Here is a 12,289-nt window from a genome sequence, read left to right as displayed (position 1 = left end):
AGCAGCTAATAGGAACAACAGTTCATGATTGATCGGCCTCGGAAATGCTTGTGCTATAAACGCAACCATGTGGTCAAATACACTCTCTGTACCACACATTTTTGTACGAGGTGTAGTGAGACATGGAGAGATATCTGAAACCGTCAAATCTAAAGCCCTGGACAAAGAGAGACAAATTCTAGGGGTCGGCATATATAGCTTCTTTGTTTGGTGCTTCAGCATATAGTTACATATTTACATGATAACCAATCTTCCACATTCATTCCCCAATAACCCTAGAAAAGACCACTCTGTACACTTGAATGATATAATTCTAGCATCTAACAACTTATTGTATGTTTTAAATATGTATTATAGTGTACCTAATACATAATAATCAAGCCTTGATTAACTAATACTTAGGTAGTTAGCCCGCCCTAGAATCCATCTGCCTAGGCAAGCCCCACCGTAGTTCCCCGCAAAACCTAATGCGTTTTCTTGTCCATCTGCGGACCCCTCTCTCTTCCCCTTGCTCTTTCTTAGCTTCTACGCCATAACTTGTTTCTTGACAACCGAGATAATGGCTTCCGAGGATGAAGATGATTACATGAATATGGTGATTGAGGAGCCCACTCAAAAGGAGACCTTCGCACAAAAAAAGCGCCGCGAGCTACGAGAGGTACCCTGTCTTCCACATTCTAACCCAACACCACATCTGTCTTCGGCTAAATTTCAACCCCATTCTAACATTTTATTCCGTATGCAGGCCGAAGCCCGGGGTCGAGTCCCGTCCAAAGCCGAACGCGCCGCTCGAGAAGCCGCCCGCCGAGAGGAAGCCTTGGCCACGAGCACCCTCAACCCCACCAACAAAGGATTCCAAATGATGGCAAAACTTGGGTTCAAACCTGGTGGTGTACTTGGCAAACCTGTTGCAGCCAGCGACTCCGATACTACCGACTCTTTCCCGAAGGCGTGCGTTGAACCGCTAAGCCTAACCCTGAAAGAAAACCGTGGCGGAATTGGATTGGACACCGAGAAAAAGCGCAAGCTCCGCGAGAAAGCAGAAGAAGCAGCAAAGAGACTTAAAAATGAGGAGGGGAGTTACCGAGATCGCGTTCGTGAAGAGCGCGAGTTGAGACGCATCGAAGCGCAAGTGCGCGCTGCACAGAAAGTTGCAGAGAGGCTGGATGCAGAATCAGAGTGTGGGGCCACCACTGACAAAGACAAAGAACAAGGAACAGGGTCCTTGGTCAAGTGCAACAAAGAAGGTGATGACTCCACAGATCCTAGTCAACCACGCGACGGACCCGATATAGCCACAAATAAGAAGCCAATTAAGCTCACCTCCCACATCAACGTCCTCTACCGCGGTCTCATCCGTGAGCGCGAACGGAATGACAGTGACCGCCAGACACGCCATGCTTTCCAATCATCACTCCCTTCATCTTTTTTCCCCAAAGCACGGCTACCAGAGTACGATGACCCGACTATGGACCGCGAGGATAAAAAAGCCATTGGCAGTGAATTTGATCAGAATACCTCCACACTGGAGATAGAGCTGGAAGAAGACGACGAGGAGCTCGATGCCTTTAATGCATTAGAGCCAGCTGAGCGGTTACGCAAGCTGGTTCTATTTTTGCGCGAGAAATATCGCTATTGTTTCTGGTGTAAATATGCCTACGAAACGGATCTTGAGCTGGGAGGGTGTCCTGGCCTGACCGAGGAGGATCATGATTGATCTATGAGCCGTTTGTACCATATGGGAGTCTTCTTGACACAGCAATGAGCTGACGATTTGGCATACCTAGCACATAGGCCTCCAGCGTTTACGAATACGAAATGCTACACTTATGTCACGAACGTAAATATATATATATATATATATATATACACGGAGTATAAAAGGTATTCATTAGAAACATGCAGCTTCGGTCCTCCTGGTTAAACCATAATATACACGAGGTCCCTGGTATCATATGAAGAGAAAAAAAGGCACACAGATAAGAAAAGAAAGAAAAAAACGTAACTAATAACCTTAACAGGAAGTATACTGCCTGCGCAAAGATCATGCAATATATGCTGAGATCATTCGTACCCAACGCACAATTATATCAACACCTCGAAATGAGAAGGATATCAACAAATCAGACGGCGATTCGATCCACCAACTCCTCCACCGAACGATTCTTGCATTTCTGTAGGGTCTGATAGCACGACTCGCAGATGCGCAGGCAGCAGAACACACAGCGGTGCCGGATCTCAATGTCAAATTTCTGACAGGTCATGCACGGCATCGGACACCACGTGTTCTGCGCCACGGGCATGGCGCGGTGCTGCTGGTAGCATGTTAGGTGGATCTCGTTCAAACTTGGTGCCACGGGTTCAACATCCGGAGGGATGAAGGGCGAGGGGCCCATCTCTTCACGTGACAGTTCTGCTACTGCTAGTGGCGGTTCGGCGCTGTCTGGGGTCGGGATGAAGTCTTCCGGCTGTGGGGAGTTGGCCTCGTCGGCCGGAGCTGGAGCTGGAGCCTGGACTAGGGTTGGAACTTGCGGTGGGGGAAAGATGGTCACTGGAGGTGGTTGTTGTTGAGGTGCGTGGAAATCGGGCTGTGATTTCTTGCTTCGCATTCCCGTCGTCCGAGAGGTAGGAGACTGCGTTGGGACAGGGACTCGCTCAATTGGGCGCCTTTCCGGAACTGCATGTTGGGAGATTGGAGGAAAGTATGGGTTGTTGGATAAGGCCGGGAGTGCTGGTAACTCCACTTTCGGGGGGGATGGGAGTTCCTTGTTCGACGGAGGCGCCGGCTTTGGTGGTGGAGGGGCAGAAAAGGCTTCGGGTGAGATTGACTCGTCAGATGGCGCAGAGTCAGACGGTTTCTTTTGGAAGGAGAATTGCGATTTCGCGGTTGCGGAAGACTTCAATGCTGCAAGAGAAGGCACGCGAAGACCGCGAGGGCGCTTCTCTGAATCGAAGATTGCCATATTGCGAATTCCAGTACGGAGTATATACTATCTCGGTATAGGAAAATCAACGCCACCAGGGGCAATATGAGCAAGGGATCAAGCCTCTTGAAGACGGAAGAGTAATTCAAGAAGAGAGAATCTTGGGAAGAATAAGAGGAAAAGTCCAGGGAAAGTCCAGGGAAATTGAGGAAATTAAAACCGAAAAAAAGAGAAAAAAAAAAAAAAAAAATTAATTTACAAGTTTTCTCTCTGAATCCAGCCAATAGAGCCGATTCAGTGAATATATATATATATATGGAGTATTGGGGGGATTCCTGTTCCTATTAAACATATTATAATACGCATTCCTCTCTGATCTATTGGCTATCCATGGCCGACCTAACTCCTCTAATCTACTATGTTTCAGATGAGTATTGGATCTATGGTAATTTGAAAGCGCTAAGAAAATAGATCTATCTAACTACGGAGTACTCCGTAGGTATATTGTAGATTAATAATAGATGCATAGATCCATTAACTATCCATAGTTTATATGTGCTACCCCTGGACTTACATATATGTATTATACTAGTCTTATACTCTGTACTCCGTACTCCGTATACATTCCACAGATATCATATCCGCCTTAGTATTCTTGCCCAGGTGCATACTTAGTCACTTTTATCTATGTCGATCTCTCAAATTCCCAATGTCAGCATTTCTAATAAGTGGATGGATTTAGTCTGGGATTTTTCTTTTTTAGGCCTTTTGCTAAGGTGTTAATAGTACGGAGTAATGATAGTCTTGGATATTTCAGATATTTCAGATATTCCAAATCATTTCAAATCATTTCACATTTAATGATCTTCAGCAACGGGGATATACGACCTGCGTTCTCGTGCAGCCTAAATCAGTTAGTCGGGCTCCCACGAGATATGTATACCCACTAGTATTGGCCTACCTCAACATATCGCTCAATCCATGGCTTGCAGGCTGCCCAGGCTAGTAGTCCACCTGTAGCAAAAATAAAAATAAATACCACCGCTTCGTCTTTCCGTGAATCACGCTCTATTGTAGACCTCATCAGCACATCTTTTATATCATCCAATTCGGTTTGGGCTAGTTCACGGGTCCCCCGACAAATCACTTACGGAAGCAAGTCGTGTACACATCTTCCTCCTTAGCGCCTTTGCATGTTGGTAGCTCATAGTCGAGACAGAATTTGCGATTGCAATCATTACAATTCAGGGATCGGTATTTCGGAGCTCGTTTGCTGTATTCTTCGGTATGCTCAAGCTTGGAGCTGACAGTGTCGCGCTCGTAAAATCGGACGTGGTCGATGCCGGAGGAGGTTTCGGACTTGGCGGGGTTGAGAGGGATGATCGTACTATTGGAGAAACAAGTGCATTTGCAGAAAGATGTCGGTGCTGTAATCATTGAGTATTAGTATCAACAAAGAGGATGGTGTGACATTTCCATTTCCCACCTGGCGGCATCGGAGAAAAGAGGCTAGCACTTACTAGTAGCCGCTACCAATGATGTGAGAGATAGAAATGTAAAGAGAAGCAACAGCAGCCGCATGTTTCGCTGTAAGGACCAGATAGAAAGCATCCTGGGCGTGCAGTGGACGATGCGACAAGTCCTGGTTTGGCTGGGTTTAATGATGATAGACGCGGGTCACATGACCGTATACGCAATACAAAGACCAGCAAAAGACGGGTGGTTGATATGTATTTTTAGATTTATATTCGATCAAAGACAGTTAGCTTGAATTACTTGGTATCTGTGTCGTTGAAAGGCTATTGGCAGCCTCGTTTATGTAGAAGCACCCATATCGGAGTCTAGATACATATCACTCAGCTTCCCGGAAAACTGGGTCTCGAATCTATGACTTTCCCTTGAATCCCTTCTTCCGGTTATCTCTCTGTCTCTGCTCCTTAGCAGCATCACGTCGCCTCTTCTTCCAAGCACGATTGTTGTCACCGCGATTCTCCCAGAACCACTTTGCGAATTCAGTTTCTTCCATGCTTGCACCGGCTTCCGGGCGAGCTTTTGTGACAGGGCTGTCTATTGAAACGCCCTCATCATCCGAGTCCTCACTTTCGTTGAATGTCATGTGCCGGGTGGCCGCAGTAGTGTCGGGGGTGGGAGCTGCACTGCGCTGACCTCGGTTTTGTAGCTCGTTCTTCGTGAAGGGTGTGAAAGGTGTCTGTGGCTCAGCCATTTCAGATTCGTCCTCAGATTCAATGTCATTACCAAAGAAGCTGAATCCAGCCTCAGCCTCTGGAACTGGCTGGTTATCGGATGATGTCGGGGCGGCCCGCTTGAAAAGGGCTTCAAGGGGGTGAATTTCCTTGGCAGATGAATCTTGCTTCACCTTTTGCGCAGCCTCCGTGGGTATCTCATCCGAGTTTGACTCGCTCGATGTACCAGCATCAGCATTATTAGCTTCTGTAGACTTGGTGGTCTCTTCTTGGGTTTGTGGCTGGACATCCTCCTCGTCAGAAGATGCAGGTGGATCTTCAGGGGTATTATCCGCCTTTTTCTTATCCACCTCGCTCTCTGAATCACTGCTATCATCTGAAGATGAGCCGCTCGATGAGGTATAATCTTCAGATTCGGAAGATACCTCTGGAGTCTTTTCTTTACGCGGACGCTTTTTCATGTCTTTGGCAGCTGATTTGACAGCTCGGCGCTTCTCCTTGGCCCCTGGAATCTGACCAGGCTGATAGTTATCCTTCGAAATCTTCATGCTGACTGGTTCTTTCATGTTTCCCGTCGAATCCACCCAGCCTTTTCCATCTTCAAATGTAGCCGTAGGCGCTGCGCTTTCCTCCGCGGTGCGCAGGAAGCTTGGCTGCGCCACCGTTTTCTCAAATTCATGAATGACATTGTCTTTGGACTTCTTCTTCTTCTTTGCTTTCTTATCGTCGGAAGTTGCGTCGGATGCTCGGTTGGGTGGGATTGTTGCTCGGAACAGGCATTCGGATTTGTCGGTGTACTTGGACTTGGGTTGCAACTTCTCCTCCTTGCCCTTCTTCTCTCTCTTCTCGGATTTTTCCGACTTTCGTCTTTCCTGCTTGGCATCACTGGACTCAGTCCAGCCTCGTTTCACTTTGCGGTCTGCTGGAAGTTCAAAGCCGTCCATTACACCATCCTCGGGCGCTTGCTTCTTGGAATTCTTGGACTTCTTCTTGGCACTGAAGGGGGCTTCAGGCACCACATCCTCTTCCTCCCGGTGTCTCTTTTGAGGGCGAGCGGCCTCGACCTTGAACTTCTTGCCCTTGAGAATCGAGCCGTTCAATTTCTTCTTGATCTTCTCTGCTTCCATATTTGGCAGAGTCACGTAGCCGTAGTTATTCTCAGGGAAGGTGGAAATCTCGTGAAAAGATATCTCTGTGGCCAAGTTGCGAATAGATGCTGGCAGCACCGATGGAAGGATGTCCTGGGTGAAAGGCGTGATATGCAGTCTGGTCGTTTCAGTCATTGCCAGAAGATTATTGGTAGGCGCGCTAGCAATTAGGGCTATCACTAATGCATGACCTATGAAGGATGTTAAAGTTTCACGGTAAATTTAGAGAAGATTCCAAAGCTTCAACTCCGCTCGAATCTTTTTTTTTGGGGAGCAAAAATAATGCACAGACTGATTTAATGCCACCGCCTTTTGAAAAGGGGTATCTATTGGCTGGGATGGTTCCGAGGTTGATCATAAGTTGGCCTTAAACGTTAGCCTGAATTGGCCTGGATTTGCCTTGTTGCCTGTGTCTGCCTGAAAGTCCTAATAATGTTGCACATGTACCTAATGACTTCACTTCCTGTACTCGATACCACAGTCAATTAAGTACTCAATACTTTGGGGAGATCTGCAGAGGACCAAAAGAAAAACCTACCTATGATGTATACATATATATATATATATATATATATACGTATTGTATATATTAAATCTGCCCATGACTTGACGATGACGATGACCCTGGTTTAAGGACTACTTTGTAGTAAAAGGTCTGACAATATATATAATTTATTAATAACTGTTATTACTATGTACATATAGTACTCAGTACTCTGTACTCTTGTTAGGAATAAATGTATATAGTAAAACCACATAGTCCAGGCCTTTCAGGAATGAGATAAACAGGTATACTTACCTTTAAATTTTAAGAGAAAAAAGAAACAAAAAATAACATCCGCCATATCCGATAATTCTCTCTTTCTATCTTTATAGGTATTTTTTGAATCTGTACACAGTTCTTTCTTGAAAAGAAAAAAAAAAAGTTCTTTCGGCTTCGCGGGGGTTGGTGTCCCAGAAATTCCTCACCGATCTCTTTTCCCCAGTTACTCCGGACAGATCACAACCGCCCCCCCCCGCTCTCAAGTTACTCCTCTTACCTCCACTCTCTGGCCTTAACTCTCCATCTTCTTTATCATTTCTACTGCACCACTCCATACCCCCTTTGGGGGCCCTTTCCGCCTTATCCGTTCGGAGTTAATCACCGTGACTGGACTGTGACTGGGACTGTCGTGGATTAACTCAACATCACACCATCCTTCCCCTCACCATATCCATCTGGGCTCCAACATGGGAAACTCCCAGACCAAGGAGTCACGCTCCACAGCTCCGTCAAGTCATCGAAGTCAATTATCTCCGGGCGCTTCCGATGCATCAAGTCGGCCGTATCAAGGTTCTCGGTCAGCAAGAGGCAGTAGGCCTGACCTTTCGATTCTTGGAATTGGCAGCAGTCATGATCGAGAGGTGGCCACATTAGAACATCGGCGGGAGACAAAACAAGAACGCGAGGTCCGTCGCTTGGAGAAAGAACGGGTGGCTCGTCTCAAAGAAAGGGAGCGTAGTATGAAGGAGGAGCATGTCGATGGAGGCTATCTCGTAACACAGGGCGTCTATGTGGGGACAGAAGACTACAATAAGGTAGTGGTGCGCCAACTGATGGTAGGTTTGCATAAGATCTCCCTGCATGCAAATTAGAGACTGACAAGCGGGCTAGATTGAACGTCGACTGGCTCCCTTCTGGAGAGGTCTTAATGACTTCTCGGAATCGTGGGCTGAGCATCAGATTATGGCAGCTGCACGCGGCATGCCCATCCCCCGTCCCGATGAGATCCCACCTGAGTTGGAGTACAAATTATCCAAGATCACAGACAACAAAGCCTCTGCCGATCCGACATATATCCAGCATCTGACAGTGCCGATCACATCCAGATCGCAATCTTATAATTCAGATGTTTCGCAGTCATCCAACCCCCTCAATCATTACCCTCTGCATCTCCGATCCCATCCGGGACATCCACCTCCCCTCTTTTCCGAACAAGAGCAAAGACCTTAGCTGCTTTGACCACCTCCAAACATAATTCACAAACAGATCTCACGCCCCGGGAATTGCAGCTTCCCAAGGACCCATTTGTCAATGGACAGCCGATCGAAGTCAATTTGTACAAAGACGCAAGCGAATGTCCTATCTGTTTTCTCTACTATCCGCCTTACTTAAACCGTACCCGATGCTGCGACCAGCCTATTTGCTCCGAGTGCTTCGTGCAAATTAAGCGCCCGGACCCGCACCCCCCAGAACACGGAGAGCCTGGTGCGAATGCTTCTTCAGCCGAGGGTGGGCAGACGGAGTCGACTGAGTCACAATTGGTCTCCGAGCCCTCGGCATGCCCCTTCTGTGTCCAGCCAGAGTTCGGAGTCACCTATTCATCGCCCTCGTTCCGTCGGGGTTTGAGTTATGCTGCAGAACCCAGCGCTCGACTCTCACCTAACTTTACTTCCCCCGTATCCTCCACCTCCTCCTTATCATCTGCCACTGCACCCGTGCCAGGTCGCCGCCGTGCGACCTCACTATCCGCCGCTGATCCCACAGTGGTGACTACGGATAGGATTCGGCCGGACTGGGCCACCAAATTATCGAATGCACGAGCCCACGCGGCACGTCGATCTGCAGCCGCAACCGCCCTTCACACTGCGGCCTATTTAATCAACCCCAGTGCAACTGGGGGTGAGTCGCGTGGATTTGGCATCGGACGACGAGGAATGCGAAGAGCCACCGGCGGAGAAGGGTATGGCGGCCGGACCGCTTCACCTGCCCTCAACGCATTGGCTTTCTTGACAGAGCGTACCGGTGCTGATCGGACGCCTCGAGTAACTGGACAAGACACCGATTCTGCTTCTGCTGAAGAAGGAGCAGGTAACCCAACTGCCCCTCGATCGAGCTCGAGGCGCAATCGAATTGACGATCTTGAGGAAATGATGATGATGGAAGCTATCCGACTGAGCTTGGCTAGTGAAGACGAGCGCCTCAGACGAGAGGAGAAAGAGGCAAGAAAGGACGCCAAGAAGAGGGAGAAGGAGAAAGAGAAGGAGGCTAAGAAGGCGGATAAGGCGGCTCGCAAGACTGGCTTGTATAGCAATAATGCTAGCGCCTCCGCTTTGGATGTCCTTGGCGAGTTCAATTTAGGTAGGGGGACTAGTAGCTCATCCTCTGTCATGGGCGAGGATGTCATCGGTGAAGAAATCGCTGCTGGTAATAAAGGTAAGGGAGTTGACCGTGCATGGCCATCGACCGCAGAAGAGAGGAACCCCCCTATGCTGCTTAATCCAGCAGTAGCAGCAAGCCAAATGGCAGATCAGTCCGAACCATCACGACCATCTCACCTGCGGCAGGTCTCCAGCGCCTCTTCATCATTCTCCTCTGTCATGGAAACAACCCCGGAGGATAGCACAGGCGGTCCCGCTGCTGGAGAGGGCACCACCAACTCTCTTGAGCCAATGTTCAATTTCCGCAGTCTAGCTGCTGTAATTGGAGACGAGGAGAAAGTGGATGACTCTGCGGAACATGTTGAGGTTACCTCCAAAAAACCACAGACCGAGGGATCTTCCTCGAGTGCCACTCCGTCAGTCCACCAGCCTTTCATGGATGTGAGCCCTGAATCGGCGCTTATTGTTGAGTCTCGTTTGGAGGCTCGTGGTGACTCTGGTACCCTTCCCAAGGAACTTGAGACTCGCTCTATCGAGATCACCAGTTCCCCTACGCATCCGGAACCTACTTCGTGAAACTCTTGGTTTTGTTTCTTTTCTGTTTCTTTTCTTTCAGTTTGGCATTCTTTGTTTGGTATTTAGATACAATCCGGTCCGCATGGCATGTGTGGATTAGCCGGCGTAGGGGATTAGTCACTGGTGAAGGCATCTCTCCAGGGCTGCTTATCTTTTTTATGCTCATTGTTTTTTCCCCCTCCCTTTTCTGTCACATTGGGCCTTCCATATCATCATTTCTTACTTTCTGGTTTAAGGATAGAAATTCTTTGTGTTTAGCATTCAGATCGGTGAATGGTGAGATTTCTGATTTCTTCGACTTACATACCGTAAGATTCCCACGGGCAGGTACATATGTAGCTACTACAACTATGTAAATAAGTATAACCTTGCATAGTTGGCCGCTTATGCCCAGGCGGTTTAAGATCATATAACGGACATTATAACCAAATTTTCTACAAATTTTCTCCAATATCTCTCATTACAAAATGCATGCTGTATAACATCGTGAAATACCTAGGCTGATCTGCGGGTCCAACTCAAATGATTTTGTGGTCTTTGATTGGTTGAGAATGATTTAAGAAAACATAGTGGGGAACCTTGGAGAACTTCCATGTTGTTTATTTCATCCAAGGTCATCATGGTGTATAATTTTGGATTATTATATAGGTACATTATATTATGTTATATTATTAACTTGTATATGAAATATCCGATATCGTAGATATAGACTATTACCGAGATATCCGAATATCGTTCGCCACCCGAAGGTTTTTGATGTTTTATCATATGAAGGGCTATGAAAGGTGTATAAACAATATTCCCAAAACTAAGCTATATAGATCTATATGTGCTATCTATACTATTGACAAGGCTATTTATGATAGTATCAAGAGTCTTCAATTCCTTTAGGTAGGGTATCAGGGCCAGATATTGTTCGTTCTGGGACGTGGAAAATAAAAACCCTCTTTCCAAGGTTCTTTCCTCCAACCTTTCAACCTCCCTTCTTGTTCAGTCTTGATACTCACGCTATAATTTGAGACAAACATATACTTTGACAGTCTAGAGGGGGAGGGAAAGAAACAGAAACAGAAAGCAAACCTCGCTCTCCGCTCCTAAGGTACGGGCAGTGTAATAGACAAGATCAACTCAACAACTGTCGGATAGATTGTCATAAGATATTACTTAGTTCTGAAGAGTTATGCTATTGATACCACAGGCAATATCACATTCATCGCCTGACAAATTTTCCACAGCACAGCTTTTCTTCCTAGGTATGCATGTCCCGAGTTTTCAAGGTTCCAAGTACTTGGCAATGGCTAACACAAGAAAACAGCAATTTGTCGAGTTGCAGAGCCCACTGCTTTGACTTCCATATTCCCCTACTCGTGGGTGATGATCAAAGACTTTCACATGGATAATGGCAACAATGCCTCCTTCTATGCCGGCATTCTGATTCACTCGCAGAGGCCTTGACCAGTATGTTCTGGGGTGCTCTTTCGGATCGCCTGGGTCGGAATCATATCCTCCTATCTGGCTGCATAGGCACTATGGCCTCTTTGATCCTGGTGGGGATAACCTGGAACTACTGGGTCGCGCTCGCCTGTAGAGCTCTTGGTGGAGCCCTGAATAGGAATATTGGAGCAATTCAAACAATGGTTAGTGAGCTCATCGGGCGACCTGAACATGAACGTGAGTTTGTCATCATTCTGTCATATCTAATGTTGGGTATTAATCTTATATCTAGCTCGAGCATATGCCATCATACCTTTTGTTTGGTCAATTGGAACGATTATCGGTCCAAGTATGTATAGTCTTTCCAAAACGGAATTCTACTGTAAATACTAATTCCATTCAGCTATTCAAGGTTTGCTAGCAAAGCCCACTGAAGGATATTCTTCCTTGTTCCCAGCCGATGGTCTCTTTGGATAGTTCCCTTACCTTTTTCCCAATCTCGTTTGCTGTATCTTACTTCTCCTTAGCGTTGTCGGTAGCTGGCTTCTCCTCATCCAGATATGCAACCCGGCAAGGCCCATAGACAGTTTGACCAGGCATTTGAGCAGTCGCTCCTGGTTACATCTGGCGCAGCTGCCAGTGCTGGTGTGAACCTGCGAGCGGAGTCTTACGGGACTTTTAATCGGGTTCATCTGCATAATGATAAGAGTTGGAATGTGCAAGCTGATGGCTCCTCGTGCACTTAGAAGAAGTTAAAAAAACTGAAGGCTTTTACCTGGCGAGCCGCTATGCTTGTGGTTGCCTTGGCTATCTTTACCTATCACTCGATGACATATAGCCATATCTTGCCCATCTTCTTGCA

At 47.1% G+C, this 12,289-nt stretch overlaps 7 protein-coding genes across 7 annotated transcripts; 4 read left to right on the top strand and 3 right to left on the bottom strand.

Annotated features, from left to right (window-relative positions):
• Nucleotides 1-559: 559 nt before the first annotated feature.
• Nucleotides 560-1,717, top strand: N7479_010224 (putative G-patch domain protein; the record flags this gene model as incomplete). Its single annotated transcript, XM_057257915.1, has 1 exon — nucleotides 560-1,717. The coding sequence occupies one exon, from the start codon at nucleotides 560-562 to the stop codon at nucleotides 1,715-1,717; it is 1,158 nt and encodes a 385-aa protein (XP_057105373.1).
• A 406-nt stretch (nucleotides 1,718-2,123) lies between these two features.
• Nucleotides 2,124-2,963, bottom strand: N7479_010223 (uncharacterized protein; the record flags this gene model as incomplete). The annotated part of the gene is made up of 1 exon (XM_057257914.1): nucleotides 2,124-2,963. The coding sequence occupies one exon, from the start codon at nucleotides 2,961-2,963 to the stop codon at nucleotides 2,124-2,126; it is 840 nt and encodes a 279-aa protein (XP_057105372.1).
• An 818-nt stretch (nucleotides 2,964-3,781) lies between these two features.
• Nucleotides 3,782-4,535, bottom strand: N7479_010222 (uncharacterized protein; the record flags this gene model as incomplete). The annotated part of the gene is made up of 4 exons (XM_057257913.1): nucleotides 3,782-3,829; nucleotides 3,886-3,992; nucleotides 4,076-4,351; nucleotides 4,445-4,535. The coding sequence occupies 4 exons, from the start codon at nucleotides 4,533-4,535 to the stop codon at nucleotides 3,782-3,784; spliced, it is 522 nt and encodes a 173-aa protein (XP_057105371.1).
• A 274-nt stretch (nucleotides 4,536-4,809) lies between these two features.
• On the bottom strand, nucleotides 4,810-6,411 carry N7479_010221 (uncharacterized protein; the record flags this gene model as incomplete). The annotated part of the gene is made up of 1 exon (XM_057257912.1): nucleotides 4,810-6,411. One exon carries the CDS (start codon nucleotides 6,409-6,411, stop codon nucleotides 4,810-4,812), a length of 1,602 nt encoding a protein of 533 aa, XP_057105370.1.
• Nucleotides 6,412-7,506: 1,095 nt separating this feature from the next.
• Nucleotides 7,507-9,993, top strand: sip5 (Sip5p; the record flags this gene model as incomplete). The annotated part of the gene is made up of 4 exons (XM_057257911.1): nucleotides 7,507-7,875; nucleotides 7,931-8,061; nucleotides 8,085-8,128; nucleotides 8,177-9,993. The coding sequence occupies 4 exons, from the start codon at nucleotides 7,507-7,509 to the stop codon at nucleotides 9,991-9,993; spliced, it is 2,361 nt and encodes a 786-aa protein (XP_057105369.1).
• A 1,180-nt stretch (nucleotides 9,994-11,173) lies between these two features.
• On the top strand, nucleotides 11,174-11,448 carry N7479_010219 (uncharacterized protein; the record flags this gene model as incomplete). The annotated part of the gene is made up of 2 exons (XM_057257910.1): nucleotides 11,174-11,246; nucleotides 11,309-11,448. The coding sequence occupies 2 exons, from the start codon at nucleotides 11,174-11,176 to the stop codon at nucleotides 11,446-11,448; spliced, it is 213 nt and encodes a 70-aa protein (XP_057105368.1).
• Nucleotides 11,449-11,522: 74 nt separating this feature from the next.
• N7479_010218 (Tetracycline resistance protein TetA/multidrug resistance protein MdtG) lies at nucleotides 11,523-12,173 on the top strand (the record flags this gene model as incomplete). Its single annotated transcript, XM_057257909.1, has 3 exons — nucleotides 11,523-11,664; nucleotides 11,720-11,776; nucleotides 11,986-12,173. 3 exons carry the CDS (start codon nucleotides 11,523-11,525, stop codon nucleotides 12,171-12,173), a joined length of 387 nt encoding a protein of 128 aa, XP_057105367.1.
• Between the last annotated feature and the right edge of the window lie 116 nt (nucleotides 12,174-12,289).

The sequence above is a fragment of the Penicillium vulpinum genome, assembly GCF_028829585.1.
Source record: "Penicillium vulpinum strain IBT 29486 chromosome Unknown utg000004l_segment0_segment0, whole genome shotgun sequence".
Classification (NCBI taxonomy): domain Eukaryota; kingdom Fungi; phylum Ascomycota; class Eurotiomycetes; order Eurotiales; family Aspergillaceae; genus Penicillium; species Penicillium vulpinum.
This window is presented reverse-complemented; position numbering and strand designations above follow the sequence as displayed.